This window comes from Colossoma macropomum, unplaced genomic scaffold (genome assembly GCF_904425465.1).
Source record: "Colossoma macropomum unplaced genomic scaffold, Colossoma_macropomum, whole genome shotgun sequence".
Taxonomy (NCBI): domain Eukaryota; kingdom Metazoa; phylum Chordata; class Actinopteri; order Characiformes; family Serrasalmidae; genus Colossoma; species Colossoma macropomum.
The window spans coordinates 21,580,985-21,606,361 of record NW_023494804.1 but is presented as its reverse complement, the minus strand read 5'-3'; the positions used below and the strand labels follow the sequence as shown (position 1 = coordinate 21,606,361).

Genomic DNA, 25,377 nt, shown 5'->3' with positions numbered 1-25,377 from the left:
GATTCAATTGTCATTACTGGGTTCACAATATAAGATGTTCTCATGATATTTTAAACAAAATTTGAATGAAGAAAAAATTATAATGAAATGAATCTAATGACTAATGACCTGTCCTTAAATCAAAATTGTTGATAATCAATTGACATATAAAGAATTATGAATAACAGTGTTTTTTGTTCGTTTTATATAACTATTGAAGCACAAATAAAAAGTGGCCAAATTGGCCGTTTAGCTATGTTGCTTCCTAGCTGTTGATACTTAATAGCCCCCAACTGACCACAGACAGCTCAAGCTCAAATAAACAAACATTTCTCAGCACTACCCTCTAAAGGTGTTATAGCACCTTAAGTTAGAAGTGTTGTTGTTCATTGTAAAATGAGTGTTAATAAATGTGTTTTCTGGTTTCTTTTATTTACATGTATTTGCCTTAAATCAACTGATGAAAACGCATCAAACGCAAATTCTACATGCGATCCAGCGATTATGTAATACTTGACAGGCCTACTGATGACACCTGGAGATGGAAGGCATAATAATAATAATAATAATAATTAATATTAATAGTATTAAAAAAAGTCAAATCATTAAGATGTAAATCAATGAGCCCTCCACTTTTTTTTTTTTTAGTATTTTTTTTTAGTACTGTGATTTTTGAAAAATGTAAAGACTATAGATGATTTGTCTGTAATTATGCATTCTGTTAAATGTAAATGAAAAATTGATGCAAGATTCACCGAAGGGGGGGCTTCTTACCCCAGGGGTGGAGGGCATCACGCCTCATTTCTTTTTTGTGGTATAAACACAAACGGTCTGCTGTTCCAGTTTATTTCCTCTGGCTGTAAGTGTGTTTATAAAGCTAAACTCACACATATGTATGATTTAGCTTTACAGAAAATGGATATTGTTGTAAAAGACGGAGGGGGCATTTCCCTTTTAAGAGAAAAGTCTTCCTTTAATTATAAAACTAAACACCATTCAGTTCGCTTTGTTTTTGTTTAGAATTAGGATGCTTGTGTGTGTGATGATCTGTACAGTCAAGCTGAGTTTTATTTTTGGCATGAAAAGGTCGTGATATTCAAAAAGGTTCTGGGTGTATGTGGGTGGGTGTCTCTATAAGACATGGTTGACAAGATTTCTTGGCTTTGTTCTGTAGAAGTGTTGAAAGTATATTACATGTAGCTTTGGTATCTGTGTGGCAGCAGATTTAATCCCTTAGCTATGTGCTGTATGTGTTTAAGGCATATTATATCCTGAGACGTGCTTTGTGTGTATGTCCTTATACAAGACAAGAGCGAACCTCTTAGCTTTGTGGTGTAGGTAGGGCTGTGTTTAAAATATCAACACAGCAATGCTTGTGGCGATACGCATACCAAAACTACATGTGCACGGGTATTCCAGTACCTGGTTAAGTGTTTGGGGAGCTTGTATTTGAATGCTTAAATCACTATTGAAGTATTTGTTACTTCACAGTATGGGAGAGAAAATATACAGGTAACCAGTTTAGTGAAATGTGTCTGATTTGCTTGTATTTGCGAATAAGTATGTGTGTTTTAGGGTGTGACTGAGAAGGCAGAGACAACACGGCTTTATCACGAACTACACCAGGGGTTGGCAACCCAAATGTTAAGAAGAGCCATTTTGTCCTTTCAGCAAAAATCAAACCACCTTGAGAGCCACATTTATGTCCATTTTACCATCTCGGCTGTAAATATGTGTCAGTGTGTGCTAATGTTTTAGTATAGACTAAAAACATATTATAAACGAAAACTCAGACTTACTTTGCTCTGCTTTAAGCTGTAGCTCAGCTATAGCGTCTTTTCTCACATCTCTGGAAGGAAACTTTTCCTCAAAAGTAGTTTCTTGTAAAATATCTCTTAACGTTCGGCTTTTTACAAGGCTGTAATCAGCTTCTCATTCGGCAATTCGAATTGTCCCATTCTTAAATGGTACCTGAGGCACCAGAATGTAACTGCTGTGCCATTTAAGGTGGAACAGGAAAATTCGAATGACAAGCTGACTTTAGCTTCGCGACTTTTTAGTGTTTGACAGTTTCTCGTTGCAGATTAAATGTATCAGGAAACCAGCTGAGTGCTTAAAAATGCAAATTAACAAAGTTACTGTGCTGTATGCAGTCTGTGGCCCATATTAGTTGAACATTTTGTTGTTCGCTCATAGTTTTACAGCCACAGACTCTCTCAAACAAGCATGTGTGCCCAAATACTGACCACTGCTGCTGCAGTGTCCGTGATTAAAAGTGCAGGATGTGCAGCACCTCAGAGTGAACCATACCTATAATATAGTTAGTCGAATCTTCCCCAGCATTCTTGTATTTTTGGTACTTGTATTAAACTTTTAAATTTAAGGTAAACATTCACCATACAATCTCTGCTGTACATCTGGTGTGTTTTTTTAATTGCACAGTTTTGAGACACAAGTATTGTGATACGTATCGTAATGTGAAGTTGCTGACTCTACCCAGCCCTAGTGGTAGTTCTGACTGTTGATAGCATATTACATTAAACTGCACTCTGTGTCTGTGTCTATTTATATGAGAGAGATTAACTTCTTAACCTCTTTACGTTGTAGGTCTGTTAAACTCTGTTTGTCTGCATGCTAGTCTTGGGAATGAGGGTAAGCAGTGGCTGGCAGAGCTTCCGCCACCGTAGGCCTGGCTGATGTTATCAGGGGCTGGGAGTGAGTGTGCTCTGGAGCGCCAGGCTGCACTGGGTGGGAAGAGTGCAGCAGAGATTCCCCCATGGGAGGTCCGAGGTGCATGCATGCTGGGGTCAGGCTCCCGGCTTGGGAAAGGCCTGAGACCGGGAGAGCCTGGCCTATCGAAAGACACAGGATATAATTGGAATGGAAAAATAGCTGAGTACAAAAAAGAAAAGATGCACTCATTCCTCCTTCTCTCTCTCTCTCTTTCTTTTTCTCTCTCTGTCTCTCTCTCTCTTCCGGATGGAGAGGTCAGTTTTCTCACAGGAACCGCACGACTGCACTTGTGGCGCTTACGCACAAGGAAGAGGAGGAGGATGGACAATTTAGGGGGTTCCGAAAACCTCTATTCCTGTTATGGTCTTTTTTAGGGATGTCCCGATCTAATGTGACAGGCATATTTTAATCGGCTTCTGCTATATTAAGCCCAATCAAATTCCGATCCTTTTGTTAAGGCCCTTTTACCCCCTCACACTCTGTTTGTACCATCTTCTGCAACACGTGAGGCACATATTTCCAATTATACTACATATGATGGCTAAATTTGCTTCTCCTGCCATGCACTGTGGATGGCATTTACCATTTTTCAAAGCAAAAATAGAGAGTTGCGTGCAAGAGGAACCATTCAAACCAAAACTTGACACAGTGCGAACGCTGCACATTGTAATTTAGCCATAACTAACTTAGCTCCTATTCTAACTTAGGGTGACAGTTAGTTACATCTGCCTTCATGGATTCATTCATGACACAGTGTGCCATAATTAAAATGAATGAAATTATCAAGCAAATACATTGTACTCATTGTAACTTTAATTGTTTACAGCAGAAACGCCAATGCTATCATAATGAGTCCCATATGAATCTACTATTAAATGTAAGTTTATCGATTCAGTTGAACACTTAAGTGTTTGTTAAACAGCCTGTGTAGTAGTAATAATATTACTAAAACAACAACAATAACTTACTGTATTTTATAATACTATAACAACAACATCTGCAGAAGTTTAAACACCCCGGTTAAAAAATACAATTTGATTTTTTTTTTAAATGAACATAAGAACACATATTCTACAGTGAACAAACTTGCATTTTTAAATTTAATTTTTCTGCTAATTTTAGCACACAATTTCTATTTAATTGCTGAATTTAACATATTGAAAAATATCTATAATGTACTATAACTTTTGCATAGGCCACATTTTATGTTTTATTGTATTTGCAATGTTACATTTAGCAAATGAACAGTAATTGTGCATTAAAATGTGCAAAAGTGTATTCTCTGTAGAGGATGTGTGCTTATTTTCATGTAAACCAAAAAAAACATCATTTGACCAGGGCACCCAAACTTTTGCATGTGACTGTGGCATTTCTAGCCTCAATTGGATTTACCTCTGCTGGTTTTACTAATGTGAATTTACTTGAAATGGTGGTCTTGTGGAAATCTGTTTGATAGTATTATCCACAAAAAGAGAATGATCAGATTAATATTGAGTATTGGCAGGTATCATTATTAATCCATTCATGTGTAATGATAAATTAGGCCATGTCTTGTGTAATTTAGTGAAAAAAGGCCACAGAACGTGTTGTGCTTAGTCTAAAGTGATGAAATTGTTTGTGAGCATCTATCATTAGGCCTTAATTTTCATACATTTATTTACAACCAGTTTCAATCGCTTTGTTAAAAAACAGTAATGCCTTAATTTAATGAAAAGTGATTAAAAACTCCATAAAAGCAACACTTTCTCTGATTTGTGCTCAAAAACATAAGGACCAAAGCACATAAAAAAATTTCAGATGAATGTTTATTGGGTTAAAAGGCCCATCGGGACATCCCTTGTCTTTGCGCTCAGTGAGAGAGGCCAAGTTTATTGAGATATAGCCTCTACCCAATTACTGACAGACTTATCAGATAGTGGTTTCTCAGTAGGCCTCAGCTATGCTCCATTAGCTGGCCTCACTATCCCGTTTGAATCACTTTGAAGTTCTGTAACAAAGGAGGAAGCACATCTCAGCTCCCTGTCCCAGCAGCCCTGGAGCTTTGTAGGGACTGTAAGGATAATGCAGCAGGTTGGGGAGCTGAAATCAAAACTAGAGCTCCACTGATCTGAAAGAACAGCTCCACGTCCATCCCTTTTACCCCTTACCCCCTCTACCTGTCCATCTGTGTTCATTAAAACTCACCCCCCACCCCCCAGGAGATATTCCTCTGTCTCCATCTCTGTCTCGCTCGCTGGCTTCTTCTTTTCTTTTCCCCGGTCTATTTTGGTGAGCCGAGCCGGGCCGGCCGGTTCCCACACAGCGGTTCCCATGGTTATCGGCGGAGAGATAGCGTCAGGGATGGAGGGAGGGGGTGGAGGGGGGCTGTTTGATGGAGGGAGGGGGTGGAGGGGGGCTGTTTGATGGAGAGAGGGAGAGACAGCTCTGTGCTGGGAGATAGCAGTGATGTCGTGGGGGGGCTGGAGGGGTAGGATGAGGGGGGCAGCTAGGCCAGGTCCGAAATCAGCGCCGGAAAGAGGGAGCTAGAGAGAGAGAGCGATAGAGAGACAGAGAGGGAGAGAGAGAGAAATAGATAGATAGAGAGGCAAAAGTGTAAAAGGCAAAGAGAGTGGGGAGAGAAAGAAAAAATGTAAGAGAGAGACTGAGTTATAATTTAGAGAGTGGAATTTAGAAAGAGAGAACAGAAGAGAGTAAGTTAGATAGAAAGAGGTAACAAGGGAGAGGCAGAGAGTGAGAGAGGGGGAAAGAATGAGAGAAGACAGTGTTGGAGGGTGAGAGAATGAAAGGAAAAGAAGGGATGAAAGAGGCAGAATAAGAGAGAAAGGAATGAGGAAGGAAATAGAGAACAGGAACAAAAGAATGGATAAGAGAGATTGAAAGAGAAAGAATGAGATAAGAGCGAGGGTAGAAGAAATTAGGGAGAAAGAAAAGGGAAAAAAGAAGGAAAGAAGGAACGAGAGAAAAGGGAAAAGAAATGAGGGAGAAGAGAGAGAAAAAAGGCAAAGAACTGGATGAGAGAAAAAGAACAATAATGACAAAGGAAAGGAATTAGGGTGAGAAATAGAAAGAAAAAGCGAGAGATAGAGGAGACAAATAACAGAAAGGAAGGGAGAGAAAGAAGGAATGAGAAAAATGCGGAAAAAGAATGAGAGGGGTAAAGAATGGGGGGTGAATGAGAAAGAGGAAGGGAAAGAGGTATGGTGGTCTGGGGGCACTGAGCGAGCGAGTAAGTGAGTGAGGGATGTATTCAGTTCCCACACTCATAATGACTGTGTCACAGGAGACTGAAAGGGGACTGCTTGCGGCCCTGGGGAATTCACACTGGGGCCGGCCGGGGAACGAGAGAGAGAGAGGGAGAGAGGTGGACGGGGGTTAGTGGTGGGGTCTATGACACAGGAACTCTCTAAGGCCATTCTTTAGATTTCACCTCATAGCTTTCACACCAGAGGTGGAATAACACCCCCCCACCCCCCACCCAAAACACACAAGACCCCAGTTTTCTCTTCCTCCAGTGCACTTTTGTTCATCATCTCATCCCGTTTCCTCTGAACCTATTTTTTCATCCTTCTTTCACACTCCTTCCTTTTCTTTTTTTTCCCTGCACTGTTTCTGCTCTCCTCTTGTTGACACGGACGCTGTGAGAGTGCAGGCTTTGAAGTCCGTGCTTTCCTCTCACATTCATCTCAGTCGCCATCATTAGCACTTAACCCCGCTCCCCTCACCCTTCATTTCCTCTTTATCTCCTCTCTTCTGCCTGCGTGTGTTTCTCCCTGTGCAGATAAACGTCATTCGCACTCATTCACACAGTCTTCTCAGCCTAAAATGAGGACTCTCTTACATCTGTAAGGCCATTGACGCTGACTCGATAGCAGGAGCTCCTAACACCCTACCAGCTTATGTTACACTCGCCACAGACATTCTGTGCTCAGACGGCCGCAGAGAAATATATGCTAAACAATAAACCATCACAGACTTCAAACTGTGTTGAGTTGTTAAATCTTAAATAATAATAATAATTTAATCTTAAACTATGTGGTTTCTGTCATTGCATAGCATAAAAGTGGACAGAAGCATGTTGCAAAGTCAAGTCTATGAAGATTTAGTCTGGCTTGCGGTTTGCACATTGCTAATCAGTGGGCTACTTGTGAGCTACATCAGCTCTGTAGCTCCACTGTTAAACTAAGGAAGCAAAATGTCTTGGCTGATGGACTGTGTTTGAGGGAAAATTGTTCTTTGCTAAACTATGTGTAAAAATTGTCCAAATGTCTGAAAGTCTGTAGACACTTGCTTTCTTCCAAATACAAGGGCTTTAAAAGGGAGTTTGTCCCCTATTTACAGCATTAACAGCCTGTACACTTCTGGAAAGTCTTTCAGTAGCTGAATTCACACATTAGAAGGGGTGTCTGGATACTTTTGTTTGGAATAAAACCTTGTGTTTCCAAAATGATAACTTTATAGGAAAAAGAAAAAACCTTCCTTACTTTCAATGTAAGTAAATAAGACTCCCCAAGTCATTTTTGGCCATTTCTTTTGGTCCAAAGTCAAAGACCCTCTCTGATACCAGTTTTCAATCTGAAATGTGTCACAGTACAGAAGAGAAATGCGTTATGATTTCCCATTCATGTTGACTTTCAAGCCAGCAGTTCTTCCCAGGTTAGGAGAGGCAGCAACACGAGGTTCCACCAAACCTGCCCTGGGGACTGAACTCTCCTTTCCAGGTTATTTCTCTGTTTTACCGCACTGGGAGTGAGTCCCATCGGCCCGGGGTGCGGGTGGTGAGGGGGCAGGGTGCGGGTTGGGCTGGAACAGCCCGCGGTGTTCTCAAGCCTGAACTTGGCCTCCAGGCTGCCTCGGTTAATATTTACAGTTGGAGATGAATCACAGAGCATTCCGACAACATTCCCTGCATGCTTACTGTATGTGTGTCAGTTGAGAAGAGAGAGTGAGGAAAGACAAAGAAAAGACAACATCACTGAGTGTGAAATATGTGGCGGCGGGTTCGCTCAGTGGAATCTGGTAGCGCTCCCATGACAGGGCACTGGGAAACAGGATGGGATGATTGTCACGGTTAATTAGGCGTGGCGGGACGGCTACGCAACAAGACAACCTGCGCTCTCTCGCTCTCACACGCTCACTCTCTCTCTTACATGCTCGCTCAGTCTCATGCTCTTTCTCTGTTTTGTGTGCTCTTTCTCTCTTTCTTTCCATCTCGCACTTGCAGTCTCCTCTCTCCTGAGTATTTTAAATCTTTCTTCTTTTTTTTATTTAATAATAATAACACTGCTTAAATGAAAATATAGTGGAGATTGTCGATTGAATTGCAGACATTTAAAGGTATTTTTGATGCTTATTGAATAAAGTGATTTTGGGAACAGGATGATCAGTGATGAACAGTTCTGCAGTTATCTGTTTACAGTAATTTCCTGCCTTGAGATTTGTTCACCACTTTTCAAATATGAGGCATTTTGGATGTTGATTTTATGCTGTCTTCATTCTCAATGTTATACAATCATTACAGAATCATCTACAGCTCTGTTTATCATTCTGGATGTCCAAAATGTTTTTGGGGCATGTTTTACAGCTTCCTACAAATTGTTTGAAAACTATGAAGCTGCACAATAACAGCATCCTCAGAATCATTTTATACATATATCTGCAACCATATAAGTCTTTTATTATTGTAAATACTTTTTCATATAACTACAACTTTTAAATCATTTAAGTCCATGTTTATGTTTTGCAAGAAATTTTCCATGCATGGAAAGCTACAGCATGGCTTACAGTTTGAACACCAACAATAAAAAAAAAAACATTCTGCCAAATTTAGTGCACAATTTGTGTTTACTTGCTGAGTTTAGCATATTGGAAAAAAATGTAAAATAGAAAATGTGCCAGAACTTTTGCACAGGACACATTTTGTTTTTTTTTCTGCAAAGGAACAACAATTATGCATTATAATGTGTTCTCTGTAAAGGAAAATAAACAAATCATATAATTTGACCAGGGGCACTCAAAATTTTGCATATGTCTGTATCTGTTTGGCATGCCTGAACATTGTTTAAAAAAAAGAAAGAAAGAAAGAAAAAGTGGTGTCTTGCACTCTTTTGAAGGCGGACAACATATCCTATAGTTCTTTTTTTAATAAAAAGAAAATGAAGCATTTAGATTAGATCTAATTGATATATTGATAATCTATATATTAATCAGTTATGAAATAATCATAATAGTTGTGTTTCTATATTTAATCACTGCATAAATAGCTCTTAGTTACATGTACTTTTTAGTGTTTTTTAAAAAAGAATTCTGAATTGTAACAAGAAGAATTGAGATCTCATCGAAAGAATCCTAATCAAATTGAATAGTGAGGTCAGAGGTTTACAGCCCTCATATATAAACATCCATCCTCTCCTCTGGGCTGGGGTTCTCTCAGTCACGGATGGTGCCACCATTTTCTATTCTTTCCTGACTTTCACCATAACACCGCTGCTTTAGCCACCTACGTGGCTGTTAAGAAAAGCCCCCAGATTCCACTCTGCCATCGCCATGGCAGTTGCAAGTATGTGCGAGTCATTGACGGTGACCCCCCCAAGAGCGGGTGAAAAGGAGAGAAAGAGAGCTATGCACTATCATGGCTCTAGGCTGCTGGCAGCCAGGCTATTATCCCTGGCTTTGGGCAGTGCTAAAGAGGTCCACTCTGACACTCTGAGAGGAGGCCAGGCATCAATAGCTTGGGGTGGAAAGGCTAGCAGCTCCGGGCCCAGAGCACCACACAAAGCCTCCGCTGGCCCCGGGGCCTTGGAGCCCAGAGCCCACACAAAGAGCCTCCTCGCTGGCCATTGTGTCCCTGCTCCCCCTGCCCCTGCGTGGGGTTCCATCGTACACCACGTCCCCTCAGGCAAAGCTGCCAACACACTCCAGCCTTCAGCCCACTGCAACGGTCCAAAGCTAACAGACTTTTTCTGTGCAGCTGTAAAGTTTCTTAGAAGATTTTTTTTTAAACGAAAGATGGTAAAATGTTAAAGTTGCTAGAGGACAAAGTTTTGAAAAAGTGCAAATGGTCTGTTTGGGAACAGGCAGTGGTCTTCTACTACTGCTATTGATTTATATTTATTTATTTATTTTAGAAAGAGAAAAACGTTGAAAGACATGCGTGTGGGCAGTGCTTTGAAAAAGTGCACATTAGTGGACAATTTGTGACCAGCTTACTTTGTTACTTTTTTAAATTAATATTTTGTTGTATGTAAACAGAAATTAATATAATATGTTTACATGTGAACTTTTCCCAAATTATATATATGACCAGCCAGCTATGTACAGCTATCTGATTGTCTGTTTGTCTCTGTCGGTCAATCTATTTACTGTTTTTTAATTTTGAAAAAATTCACATGACAGTGGACAGTTTGTGACAATCCAGATATATCTGCTATTTATTTGTAGTGGACAGTTTAAAACAAGATGATTATTCAAACATTCTGCTGTCTCGACCAACATGAGGAATCGAGTCACTATCACAGACACACACACACAAAACCACAGGCTATTAGCTCTGACAGGCCCACTAATGAAAAACACCTTAAGGCAGTATGGAAGAGAAGAGGGGGGTCAACTTTGGGCAGTTCACTAAAAGTCAATGAGCACTCTTGGGTCTAATTTACAGAGTTGAGGAAAACTTTCTGTTTTATATTAAGTGTGTGTGTGTGTGTGGTGTGTGTGTGTGTGTGTGTGTGTGATTCTGTTAATTGTTGGCTGTTTGTCATTATTGTGGTGAAAGGGCTCTTTTGGTGCTCAATTTATACCTGAAAGAATATTATGTACAGATAACATTCATATAATTAATATAGAAATCTGATCTCAGTGTAATTGTGGCGTTGTGGGCGATGGGGGGTGACTTTGTCACTGATCGTCCAACACTGTTCTGAACGTTGCAAAGGCTTGCAGTGTGAGAAAAGACCCCCCCCTCCTTTATTCCCACACTGGCAGCAAACTACCTGCTTCTGCCTCCGTTTGAATCAAAGCGCTCTCACGCCATTGGCTGGCTGCCTGGTCATGTGACCCAGCAGTCCTGCCTCCTGTGTGCAGTCCAGGATTTTCCCATGGGAGCGGCAGAGAGAGAGATACAACGTCTGTGTGAATCAGAAAGACTGTTTTCCCTCCACCCCTCAGCCAGTCTGCGGTCACTCTATCACACTCTCCCTCTCTTGCAATCTTATTCAGAAAAGTTGCTGTTGAACCCTTATGTGGGCCCAGTGTTGTGTTAATGTCTGGAGAACACTAAGCAGGGTCAGAGCACACTTTATTCCCTTAACAGAGCGACTCGTCCTGTTTTGATGATAAGTAATACAGCCGCTCTGCTGTGTGATTTATGTCATTTGACTTTTCTAATATCTGCTTGACATTTAGATAATGTACAGCACAGTGCAAGAGTCAAAGACCACACTTCATTTATTGAATTTCAAGTCAAAGTGGTCATTAAGGACAAGCTATTCATTTTTCAGGAGGCATTTCTGAGGGGATTAGATATAAAGTTATCCATATGCATAGGAAGGAGAATCAATAAAAAACAAGAGTTCACAAAATGATTTAAAGACACTTCAATAGAAATTGGGACTTGCTAGACCTGGTAGACCACCAACACTGTCCCCATCAGAAACAGAACTTAAAGCTTTCATCTTTGAGAGAGAGGAGAAAATCAAACTGCTTCAGATCTGAAAAAATTAACAGGTGCTTCTGTCAATCCTTCCACTGTGAGAAGACAACTCAACACTATGGGTCTGAAAGGATATGTAGCTGTCAAGAAGCTGAGAAAAGGAAATAGACAGAAAGGAAGAACATTTACAAATAAATATATACATTTCAAATGAGGAAAATTCAAATACAAATTACAAATAAATTCATTACAAACAAAAGCTGCTGGTGTTCTCAGAACAATCGACTGTCCATCGAGTTCAGACCTCAACGTCTCTGAAAATGTTTGAGATCAGATGGTAAGATGCAAGACTGAACTTTGTAAAAATATCCCTGCAGATAAAACTTTAAAAAAATGACAGCCAGTCTCCCAAAAAGAGTGGAAACTGTAATGAAGGCAAAGGCTGGACACAATGAATAAAGGAAATAAATCTAAAATCTAAATATGCTTTTTTTCTTGAGGTTGAAAAATAAATAGCATGTGCGTAATGGCCCTGTTGACTGGAAATGAAATAAATAAATGGTGGTAATTCATTTATTTGCTTTTTCAGTAGTTTGTGAGGCTTTTAAGAAACCTACTCTTTGAAACTCTAAGGCAGCCATGTGGAAAATGGTGGCTGGACCCATAACAAAAACACCTGGCTCCTACATGTGCTTTTAACACGTTTGCCAGAGGGTTCCTTCTAGTCATGACTGACTTTCTGTTTTGTGTGTGTGTGTGTGTGTGTGGGTGCATGCGTGAGGGAGTGCTAGCTTGCGTGCATGGTTCTCAAGGCGAGCACACAGAGGGTGGAAAGCAGGGCTGTACTGGGATAAGCTCAGAGTGTTGCCCAAGCAGGTTTTGACTTGCTCTGGCATGGGAAACTCAGGAGTTGGGTAAATAGTTGCCAGTATTTTCACCGTCCCGCCACCGCAGTGTGAGTGTGTGTGTGGGAAGAAATCATCGAAGGTGGAATTGGGAGAGCGTGAGAGTGAGCAACAAGGGATTGTGAAGGGCACCTGTGTCGGTCACACACTCATATGCCTAGATCATTTCATGTCACCTCATGCTAAACAAATGTGCCGCACTAAACTGTACATCTGTTCAGCGCCGTCTGTAACACTCAGACAGTTTACTGATCTAAACAAAATCTAAAATATACTGACTGCCTTCCTTAAAACCTCTTTCATTCAAATTAAAATAATACTTTGGCCAGTCCTGCTAACAAGGCAGTGACTGGAAGGTAGTAGCCTCCAATTTGTATTCTTCTATTTGCATAATGTGAGTTGGTGCCAGTTCACTTTCAATTGTATGATAGCAACAATTAGTACATTGCACTATAGCAACATTTCTTCTTTATGTTGCATTACAGTAAAAACTTTTTTTTTAATATTGCATAATATAATATGTTTTTTAATATTGCATAATATAGCAGATGTTTTTAAATATTGCATTATAGAAATATTTTTTGCTGCGGCATTTTTATATATATATATATATATATATATATATATATATATATATATATATATATATATATATATATAAATAAACATTATATTTATATATTGAATTATAACTATATTACATTTTTCCGACTTAACCCATTTATGTCCAACAATTAAGTGTAGTATGATGAGTTAAAATGCCTATAGGTGTGAATGATTTAACGTTGAATGAATGTTCCGATCGGTCTGAAATGATTTGTAGTTGGATGAACACCTAATAGTACCTATTTTTTTTTGTTTGTTTAGATTGATGTAATTTTCATATTTTCACGCACAATGGATTTTTTTTTCTTGTTTTGTTTAAAAAATAATTAGTTGCATGTGACCAAAATGATACATTTTAAAAGTCACTTTTTAGCCATTTGGTTTGGTTGATTTAAAACTTTTTTTTCCAAACTCAGGCAACATAAGAGAACATATGGACCAGCGGTTATTTAATATGAAACATGGACATAAATGTGCGAACTGTTTCTTCACCCCATTGAACCCTTCACTTTTTATTCCATTATTAACCGTAAAGCTAATTATTCAGTAACTGCGTTGAATTATCTGATAACTTGTACAGTTGTATGCGTATAACGTTTAAGCGCTCCTGGCCAAATTCCATGTTTTGCTGATTTCCTAACTGAAAATAAGATAACACATGCTCTACAGAGAACACACTTCTGCACATTTTAATGTACAGTTACTGTTTATTTGCTGAATGTAACATATTCGGAGGAAAAATGTAAAATGTGGTCTATATATTTATTTATTTATATATATATATATATATATATATATATATATATATATATATATATATATATATATTCTGCACTAAAATTAGGAGAAAATGCCTTGTTTACGTTCATTCTGTGTTAAGGATGTGTTCTTATTTTCACTTAGAAAATCAAGAAACTGTGTAATTTGACTGGAGGTCTTCAGACTTTTACATATGACTGTATATAAGTTATGCAGTTATGAAATTTGAGTATTGAAGTGTGGATCCACATACAGGCTCCTGGGTTTGAGATAGACTGCAGTATATAATTACCATCTTTTAACTAAGATGTGTGATGAGTGAGCAGCATGTCCTGAGTGACAGACTGTGGCTGTGTATGTGTTTGGGGTGGGGATCAGACGTGGCATCAGGGCTTTTAGCGATGGGATGTTGTTTGAAGGGACGGGGGTCACTCTCACACTGCAGACTGTTGTCGCGAAGAAGACTCTGCAGACCAGACAAAAGCCACACTGGGGTGTGAACTCACAGAGGCTAGACATATTCCTGCCCTCACACCTACTAGAGTGTGTGTGTGTCTGTGTGTGTGTGTGTGTGTGTGTGTGTGTGTGTGCGTGTGTGAAATGTGTGGTCTGACTCCGCTTGTGCCTCCCAAGTCATCTGTCTCACCACTCTTTCCTCAGAAACGTCTCTGTCAGCATGTAAAATTATAACTCCAAAACTAATAAAAAGTTAGTCATTACATGTCTTTTTTTTCATGGTCCTTGAATAATGCTCCCCTTCGAAGTATGTGAATTCTGTGAACTTTGTGCTGCATGTTTGATTTGGACGCCTTCTTGTTCTTATTATAATGGGGTTGTTAATTCCTAGATGAAATCGATTCATTTACATGAAAGCACATATTCATTAATATGTAAAAAAAATAACTATGTTCTTGTTTTTTTTTCCTTCAGGCATGCAATAATAATGAATACTTGAAGGTGTCCAGAGAAGACATGACAGAGATGTTGAACAAACGAGGTCAGTCGATCAAGTGACGGTTGTGTGCTAATGACTGAATTACTTCTATTAACAGGTTATTGTTAATTTAGTAAACAAACTTTTTTTTGCTGAAATCATTTTTCAGTGGTGCAAAACGCAGACCTAAATCCTCCTAATTGCTGTTGGATGGATAAATGTATAAATATTAACTATTTATTTATTAATATAGATGATATTCAAGCTTCTAGGTGGCTTCCACAACTGTTTTTAGCGATTTGACTGCTGACCACATTTATAGATAACAGTATGTTTTGTCCTAAAACAGCCAAGTCTTGGAGAGGTTTATGCAGGGAATTGTAAGGCAAAATAGCCAAGTAAAATTTTAGATTTACAACTGTTTTACCATTATTAACTAGGGTTGGGCAGATAGACGATGTCATCATCCATCATCGATGGCTGACAGACATCACAATGTTGAGCCAGCTTTTCTGACACGGTTTAGAAAGTTACTAAGTTAGTACCTAATTTTATCCTTCGGCCTTCACCATAATTTATTACAGTGTAACAGTTACCATGGTCAAAATACATGGAACTGGAACTGTCCAAACTTTTTTTATTTCAAATAAACTGAAAATGTACCCAGTTTTCATTTCTGAAATCTGGTCACTTTATTGTAACAGGGCACAGAAGCTTTTACAACAAGCAAGTGCTGACTAAAAAAAATACATAACTTTAAACGTTACTTTAAACGTTATACGTTACAGTAACTGTACATAACAATAGTTAATTTGCTCCTTTTTAATAACCAACAAGCAGAAGCATATCCTTGAATTCCCTCACTGACAGATGGAAATACCTGCAGAATTGCTCGTTATGCAGCTTAAGCTAGCTCTTGTAATAGGTGGTGGAACTCCTTGTGTGGTTGTCTTTTTTGTATGCATTACTTAGATGCAGTCCTATAAAAGAAAAAAAAATCTGTGTATTTAGACAGAAAGATACTTTGGATTTGGTGTAAAGGTCCCACAACATTAAAAATTGCATCGTCTAAAAAAAAGTTGGTAAGTTTTCCAACAGTTATCTTTATAACTATTTCACATAAAACCACCATGACTTTCTCACATCTCTATGATTAAATGATGCAGAATTTTTGAAAACTTGGTGGAATTGCTGGGAACGTGACTAACTTTAGGGTAAAGCTGTGGTTATACCGAATGCAAGTAAAATTTGCCTGGCAAAAAAGCCACTATACTTGAATGGTAAGGGACACGGGAAGGCAATAGAGGAATTTGCTTTCGGTAGTGCTGGTTTATCTAGGTGAACTTTAATCCAATGAATTTATGAACTTTGGAAGCAGTAGTAAACAAGAATACGATTTGTGGTCACTTCTTTCTGGGGGAAAAAAACAAAATTGAGCAGCTGCTCTTCAGACATAATAGACATAATGTTGCATGTCACTTACATTTACAAAAAAAACAAAATAAAAAAACAACCAGCTAACATCAGCTGTTCGCCAAACTATGAATTCCCTCAGAAACCACATGAAATTAGGAACGCTCATACTCTGCTATTTTTTTTTGCTCCACCCTGGCAAACAAAATAATGAGGCAACAGTCCAGTTTGAGTGTGGCTTAAGGGGAAACTGTGTAACTTAGATTTTTCACTAAACTGTTCTTCTAACTAATTCACTTACATTATTCTCTATCCTACCTATAACAGGCCTACTTCAGGATAACTCAGATCTGCATAACACTCAGGTGCCAGAAGGCTGGAGGTCCCCAGAGGCCCAAACGTTCAACCCTCACTGCCGCTGGGCCTCTCGTTCAGTCCTAGACCCTGAGACCTTCAGGTTTCGTGGAGGTGCCGAGATCCAGCTGGAGACTGTGCCTCCAGGTCTGCTCCCACGGATCCCAGAGTATTTTATATGTACGGGCTGCGGGAAAGTGTTCTGGGAAGGGACGCATTATGATCGGGTGCTGTCTCAGTTCGAGGAAGTGCTGCATTTATCGGACGGGGAAGTGTCCAGTCAACCATGAGCTGAACCTGGAAAGACTGCCGTTACAGCGATAATTCAGTAGACCAATTAGAATAGTGCAAACTGCATGTCTAAAATATCACATATTTGCTTTGAGGTTTGAAATAACCTGAAAATTACTTGCTTATGTAGTTTGACACTGTACTACATATTGCTGTCTATAAAAGTGCACATAGCCTAGTTATTGGTAGCAATAGCAGCCTGTATTTTTCCTCTCTTTTTTTGGCAAAATGGTAATTGGTGGGCTATTAGCTTTAATTATTTGCTAGCTACATTAATCTCACAGCTCTAGTACAAAACTGAAGAAGCAAACTTCAGGCACTAAGCATGTCTTGGTTGATCAACTATATTTGCATAATGGCAAAATTATATATATGCTGAATTATTGCTGTAAGAGCTAACCTTCAGGACTGACTGCTGAGCTTCTAATCTGGAAACAGTTAAAACTGTGTCTTGATCTGGATCTAGCTAAAAGTGTACAAAGACTGTGTAGACAGACCGTTTAAGTCCATTTGGCTGCTCGCTGTCTCCCAGACTCTGAACTAAGACCAAGTGCTCAAGGAACTAAGAGACCGTTCTCTTCTCTGCTGTCTTGTTCATATCTGTTCATAAAGGACTGCTGCATAGCAGGGATGACAGGTTCACTCTTGTCACTTTTTTCCATGGACACTGTCAGTATACTGGTTCTGGTTAAAGTTACATCATCTGGTAAACTGTTTCACGATTTGTTTTTATATGAGCTCAGTTTTGTTTTTAGAAGTTTACAACCACACCAGTACATTCGTAATGGTTTCTGGGCGTGGTGTTTTCTCTGTGCTTGTATAATTAACACCTCATAATGTTATTAATGTTTTTTTTTTTTTTTAATTTCATGTATTATATTTTGTTTAATACTCTAACTTCATACTTGTTTAAAAAGTTGAGGGGAAACCAACAAAAATAGATTAAATGACTATCTGTCATTAGGTGCCCTGGTTCAGTATGGGATATCCAGTGTATGTCCAACTGTCGGTAGACACCAGCTCATCCAACATTTCTTCTGAAATCAGGGGTATTAATAGGCTCTTTGTCCCCCTTTTCTGCTGTAAAGCCATCTACTCTTCCACTATGTTGGAGTATTGGATGGGGTTCCATTACTCCAAAGAACATAATTTTGTTGGGAATTCTGAGGACCTTTTTTTATTTGATCTAGAAATTTTAGGAAACGGAACTTGCTGCACTTGCCAGTTTTAAGCATAGCTGCTAAGAGATCTGATTTGGTAGTCTTGTATGTCCTTTCCTTCACAAGTTACGCTAAAAAAGAGGTAACACCATTTGAATGCTACCTACATAATGATTTTTATGAAATGTAACAATCCTGGCATTTAAAGTAGTTCACTACAGTTAACGCCTTCGTAGTACTTTTGTACCATTAGTATAGCATGGAGACTAGCCACCTTTCCATGTGCACTGCCTATGGTGCCCTCGCTCAGCCAGCTGCTTCAGGCAACACCACGTGCTCTGCCTACAAGCCGAGAGGCTCCGCAGCTACTCTGCTCACACTAATAGTGTGAACGGCTTGTAATATTTACTAAATTCCAGCAGAATTTGATGCTCATAGATTAAAGCTCACGTTTAAGAGACACACATATAAAACAAATGACTTTCATACATAAAACAACACTCAGCACTGTTTTTGCCATGCTCAGAGAAGCCACTGTGGGCTTTACATACACTCTCCTTTATCTTGTTAGGGTTAGAAAGCAATATTGACATCTATTTATTGTCTATAAATATTTTAAATTTAGTTAAATGTGGTTCTAAATAGAAGTGAAGGGACATCTAGAATAATACAACATTTTAAATCTCAAAACAGGCTGACTTAAGCATCCAAAATGGTTTTATTTGGAAAAAATACAGAAGTACACTATACCGTGATACCTACCGAAACTGCCAGTAATCTTAATTATACCATGACATAAATTTTGCCCACTACTTGTGTGTTTGTGTGTATAAATATGCCTCTGCCTCACAGTGTCAGCTCCATTATTTATTAATGATGCATCATAAAAGTGTTTAAATGGAACAAATGCCCACCCACCATTTCCGATTGAGCCTACTTATGTCAGTACTTAATATAAGGCCTTACATCAAATTGCGCTTACTGGCACAAGCAGTTCATAAATACTTAAACATTGCTTTATAAATGTTATACAGTGTTTGTGTTATGTAAGTAGCCTTTAAATAACATGTTATATGGTAGCCAGTTTGTTTAGGCATTAATTTATCAGAGTATTGATTTAATTATGTATTTGATTTAGCAAAACTTTATCCCCACAGACACACAAAGGGTGTTCGACATAATCTGCTTCACATATTGATAAACTCACCAATGGTCTGGAACATCTTATCAACAAATCACAATGTTTACTACTTGTTTTCAAATGTAAAATTAGATCATAAATCATAAATACAAACCAATACTTAAAAAGGGCAATATCAATTTGTAATTTATTTATACAGAGCTCTTGTAGAAGTCCAAAAGCAGTCCAGCTGAACTGAAGCCAAGAAGGCATTTGGCTCCCCAGTCTTGCCAGGGTGTTTTGCAAGCATCAAAACAGGATGGGCTGCATAGATTCTTTGACACTATGTGTGACAGTCTCAACAGTCTCAACGGAGCAACCTACGTCCGCATCTTCTGAATATAACTATCAAAAGTATTTACTGTAACTGTATCTCGGGGACCGTGTTTTCGTTCGCTGGAAATAATCTCGTGTTCGTGCCCTTGTCGGTTTTTTCTCCTGAGCTACCTCCACACTCACTCTGGCTTTTTCTGCAGCGCTGTTATTCGATCCTCGGTCTTTCTTCGCTGGGAAGAAAAGCTCGCCTCTTTCCCACGCTCCTGCAACACGTGGTACTGGGGCTCTGTAGGGCTCCGCAGCTCCGCCCACTTTGCTGAGACGTCACACTAGCTCCGCCATGCGGGTTATTTTTTTTTCTTTTTCCCACCGGTATTCCGCTCTCCCGTGCTTGGATTGGCTTAGAAGTTCATACTTATGCGCGAGCCTGCATTCTAGAACGTGCTGGGATTGGCTAGTTGTTCATACTCAAAAGCAGCCCGCCTTTCTAGAACGCCTCGCTAGTACGAACTATTAGCCACTCCGGCTATAGCGCGCTTGGCGGAATACGGGCGGAAAAAATAACGCCTCAGCTTGTAAAATGTGGCCTAAGCCGAGGCGCTAAAACCCCAAATGCCTGTACACTATGGATGGGCGACGTAAATTACTTTTGCACATCTTGTGCACATAAAAAGGTGGAATCTGTGTGTTTTCCGTGAAAACCCATAAATGTGGACATTAAATATAACACATGTATTGGTATAAGCTGCCACATGATCTAATATTATTCACAGGCGGAAAGAAAAGTAGTTCCTGTTCTAGACAGTTATTTTTTTTTTTCAGCATCAAAGATTCAGTATCATAAAGTGATTGACATTCAGTCTACTGCTGAAAGAAAACATCTGATATCGGTATTTTCATGTGAGGATCAATTCTCAAAAAGACCTATCACAATCGCTAAGTATCAATATTTCTCCACAAAGAACCCCAAAAAACAAAAAGGGCCCAAACAAAATATACATCCTTTCAACAGTGTTTTAACAGCTACTCTGCGAGAGCTGTGTATATTTTATCAAGGTTTCGGACAGATCAAGTTGAGCACCAGTGTTTCTGTGATGTATATATTTTTAATGAAGCATGGCTTCCAGTACAAATAGCGAAGGGCTGCAACAGCTGTACGATGAAGTTGAGCTGCCTGCTGCGCTTATGAATTTTTAATAGCACAACTTTTGCCCTCGTTGACGCTGGGAGGGGTCTGCTGGCCTGCTAATGTGGCGAGACACCAAAATGATACACTCATATGTGAAGTACAGTACATCTGACACTGGGGGAGGTATGCAATTCACTGCAGTCCAACTCCCACAGTGAGGTTATAACTCACAGAGTTGATACACACTTGGCCCACTCAACACTAGGGTGTAGGAGATTACTCTGTGTGTACTGATCTTTGCTAGCCATGTTCATGTTCATTACTTTTAGGGTTGTGTCTGTCTTTTCTAGGGCATAAACCTTACTATAATACAATTTGGAAAGCAATGATTTGTTGAGTTTTTAAGCTTTGTTATGATTGCACATGATACAGTTGCTCTCAATAATTGTCTGCTGTTGATCTGATCAGTACATGCAGCAAACAAGTTTTAATTTCTTTTAAAATTCCCAAGAAACACCAATTTCAGGTTGATAAACATTTATCAAGTAAGCTGTGCTCTTTTGAACATAAAGCTGGGGTGAAAAATAAAAGATGTATCCTTTGCTTTGAAAACAAAACCACATTTTTATTCCAGGATATGATCTAATAGTTTGTAGACACCTGTTTATCCCAGCATTGCTGCAGTAACACCCTATATTATCTATCAGCCACAAGAGCATTAGTGAGGTCAAGAACTTACATTGAATGATTACTCATCCAAAGGTAATGTAGGAGCTCCATCACTCCAGAGAATTTGGTATTGGGCATGGTGACCTAAGGCTCATGTGTGGCTGTGGATTCTCTTGGCAATGTTTTTTTTTTTTATGGAGAGCACACTGCCAGCAATAGGTGCACCTTAAAGTAGCTGAATTCATTAATTAGAAACGACTTCTGGATACTTTTGGACATGGATGGACATGGTGTTGTCCATTGTTATGTGTTTGTTCTGTATTGATGTATTTTCTGGAATTATTTTTGAGCGGGTTTGTGCAAGATAAATTTCTGTGAAAACGGACAATAAAATATTATCATATGTATTGCTAGGCCTCTTATCTGTTCCACAGAAATAAGGCAAATCAGAAGTGTAGCGGCTCGTAGAAGGTAAAGAAACATAAATGGTGCAAATGCCTCTGTACTGGAGATAGCTGTCCAGTGGAAGATCTCTGCTTTTCTGTGCAAATATTTTCCAGCATGCCATCACAGAGACACATCTATCTGATTAGCAGACAGATGTTTCAGCTCTACCCTGGCAGGGTTAGAGAGCGCTTCTGTTGGCCACATGCTACAGTTCTCGCCAAAGTGCACTTTTTGTCTCACTGATCGGAATGCTGGGAAGAAGTTGTGCTTTCAGAAAGCACATATGTGTGTAAGCAAATGTTTAACACTGCTGCCATTTCCAGCTCTTTATTTTCCGGTCAGGTATTGTGATAACGTTATGACGTGTACAAAAGGAAAGTTTTATGTGACCCATCAAGATGCTTACAGATTGCAACTGCATTTTTTTTGTTTGTTTGTTTTGTTTTTTTTTACATTATTTTCAAATGCCATCCGTCCTTTACATTGTGTGGACATATCATAATGAATGGGCCAAGAGAAATGGTCCAAAGAATAAAATCATGTTGCATTAACTTACATTAAAATTAAGAATATTTGTTCCTTTTCCTGTAAAGGTTAAAGCATCATGTGTTTTAACATCTCATATATAAATATTGTGTTTTGGTCACACGGGAATACCTTTTTTAACATAAAAGATAATCCTAATTTTTGTGTGAATAACTGACAATTACTACTAGATATTTATTGAAAGTACTGTTCTCTCAAATAGAACCTGTTCTGTCACATTTTTTTTACCATATTAAACTTAATATCCAGTTTTCACAGATTGAACTGACTGTCTAGTTAAGCTGAGCTTTTTTTTATTTCACTCATTCACCCAGACCACATATTCTGACATTTAATTTCACTTCTTTTACTGAACAAGACTAAGACTGAAAAGGTGAAAGAGTTTTGTTTGTCCACCAAGTTTTGCTGAATGCTAGGCCACAGGATTTTTGACACTTGCAGTTTAAATTTTAAGCGAGGTTGGATTTTTTTCCTTCTTTTGGTTAATAGTTGAAGAACTCGTGGACCAAACGGAAAGCAATGCAGAGTTTTTGCTCTTTGAGGTTTTACAGCTCGAACAGCCTAATGAGGCAGGAAGCCTGATTTTACTGTGGGAAAATAAAACTATCAGCGCGAAAGAGGCCGAGGCGGTTTGCAAGAGTGTGATATCGGTGCGGTTTGGTTTTGCTGTTGTTGTTGTTGTTTTTTTAAACGTTTGAAGACCCACGTAGCCCGTACAAACGGAGAGCAAACGGCGTGTGTGGCTTTCCACACCAAAATGCGGCAGTGTGAGGAGGAAAGGCGACACAGAGAGAAAAACCGAAGCACAGAGAATCGCAGCCGTCCGGTTCCCACGCTACAGCTGCCATGCGCGTCAGAGCGAGCGCGTGGCGTGCTTTTTTCCGCCTGTTTTCCGACAAAACGCCGCCCCCTTTGCGCTACGATGCGCCCTGAGCCAGTACTGCCTACAGGCTCACACTCACGGCCGTCTAGAACCTAGTCCTAATTTTCTAGAACGCTTCTTATAAACTACTTATGAGTATAGATCGATAGATAGATTCAACATCACTGTCATTGTCAAGTACAAGGCAATGAGATGCAGTTAGCGTCTACCAGATATGCAAATAGTATAACTGTGCGAAAATAATTAACAGTGCAACAGAAAAATGTACAATAAATATGACAAGAATATGAATATAAGAACTACTAGCCAGTCCTGCTGTGTTCTATGGCGGCAGGCTACTGGTATGAATTACCAGTCCTAACCTCCCTGCTGAAAAGAGACCACTAGAAACCATTAGGATTAAAACCTATGGTTTTGATTTCTAATGCGCATTGGCTTAATGATTTCCAATTGAGACCACTAGTTTCCAGTAGAAACCATAACATGCATTTAGAATCCTTTATATTGTGATATTAACCGTTAAAAAAGCCAAAACACATCACAAAACCATCAGGAACCAACAGAAACACTCAATGGATTCTATGGGTTTTTTCTCAGCAGTCATTCCAGAATGCCAAACTGATTGTGAGCATAAGCTACTAGCCAATCCTAGCACGTTCTACAAGAGTTCTAGAACGGCAGACTACTTGTGAGTATGAACTACCAGCCAATCCGAGCACATTCTAGAACAGTTCTAGAACGGCAGACTACTTGTGAGTATGAACTACCAGCCAATCCGAGCACATTCTAGAACAGTTCTAGAATGGCAGAGTACTTCTGGGTATGAACTACTAGACAGTCTAAATACGTTCTAAGACAGTGGGCTACTGGTATGAATTACTAATCCTAGCGTGTTCTAGATCTAGAGTCATTCTAGTCATTCTTCTACAAACAACTAAGCCAGTCCTAGTGCATTCTATAACCAACGGACTACTTGTATTACTTACAAGCCAATCCAATTACAAGTGTGTTCTAGAACGGCAGACTACTAGTATTAGTCGCTAGTCCTAGCATGTTGTAGAGTCATTCTAGAATGGTAAATTACTTGTAAGTACAATGTACTAGCCAATTCTTCTCGTTCTCAAAGAATTCTAGAACAGCAGACTTGTGAGTATGAACCATTGACTGTATGGTATAAACCACTAGCCGGTCTTTGTGTGGTCTATAATGACAAAATACTAGCATGAATTACTAGTCCTAGCATATTCTAAAGTTGTTTTCCTAGTAAATCATAGACGTGTTCTACAATGGTGGACTACTTGTGTGTATAAACCAAATCCTAACGTGTTCACGGCAAGCATTCCAGAACGACAGACTACTTGCGAGTAGTCCTATAGTGTTCTAGAGAGGCGAGCAGTCCTCCGTTCTAGAACGGTTCAGGCTTGTGAGTTTGAACTACTAGCCAATCCCAAATCAGAGGGCGGGGCTTGACGGAATACAGGTGGGGGAAATAGTGACGCCTTGCACACGTCTTCTCACTTGCAGAGGAAGTCGTGCAGGCTTTTGTTGTTTAAGTCTTATTGCCTGTGACTATATGACAGCTGGGATTACTGCCGTTCTAACGCCTAAAGTTGTAGACAGCCAGTGAAACCTTTGTTTTTGAACGGCCATGAAGAGCCTTTGGAGTTGGGGGAGAAGGGAGGGTTAGAATTACTGAATTAACATCTACAGATTTACAGCCCATTAGGATTAACTGCAACTGTTTTTTTGTGATATATATATATATTATAATGGCAGACAAAAGTTGCAATTGGAAGATGGTTAACAAATTCACAGTGAGCAAATCGAATTACATGTAATTAAACACCTTCCAACAACCATCTTACACAAATAATCAAATTATTATGATTAACGTCCTGTTAACCCAACTCTTGGTTAGATATATAATCCTTAATACCCATATATGCACTAATGCTTATTTATAACATATACTACTATTTCCGTGACTGTTAATACTTTTTTCTTGGACGCCTAATGTGTCCTTTGGTGACTGCGAAGCCCATTAACACATTAGACCCAACTCGTTTTTCCGTGGGAAATTCTGGCCAGACTTCTTGTGTGCCCGACTGGCCACGCCACCCGTATCTTCAGTTTCAAGCATCAGGCCACGCCCCGGGTTCCTCTGCAGCCAATCAGCTTCCCCGTAGCCCCGCCTTACCAATTGAAGAGCGTATTAGACGCTCATTGTTATGCAAAACAGTTGGTGTAAAATATCGGCGGTGGCGGGAGCTCCGGCCACAGAGCCACTGCAGGGAGACTCCAACAACGGGGCACAGAGAGGGACACTCAGTTTTCTCGAGTCGCCACGACCCGTCCAGAACCTTACAGGCAAGTATACCTACTCCTGAGTGAATACAACTATATTTTTGTTCACAGTTTTTCCTCTTTTCAGTGTAATTACCATTTTTTTTTTTTTGCTTTTTTCAG

At 39.4% G+C, this 25,377-nt stretch overlaps 1 protein-coding gene across 3 annotated transcripts in view; it reads left to right on the top strand.

Annotated features, from left to right (window-relative positions):
- The window catches only part of exd3 (exonuclease 3'-5' domain containing 3), a 68,638-nt gene extending 51,662 nt beyond the window's left edge, over window positions 1-16,976 (top strand). For all 3 annotated transcript variants that reach the window (XM_036594406.1, XM_036594407.1, XM_036594405.1), the window contains 2 exons: window positions 14,560-14,626; window positions 16,304-16,976. In XM_036594406.1, the coding sequence (XP_036450299.1) occupies window positions 14,560-14,626; window positions 16,304-16,620 (384 nt within the window). In that variant the 3' untranslated portion in view covers window positions 16,621-16,976. The remainder of the gene's footprint in view (window positions 1-14,559; window positions 14,627-16,303) is intronic.
- Window positions 16,977-25,377: the final 8,401 nt, after the last annotated feature.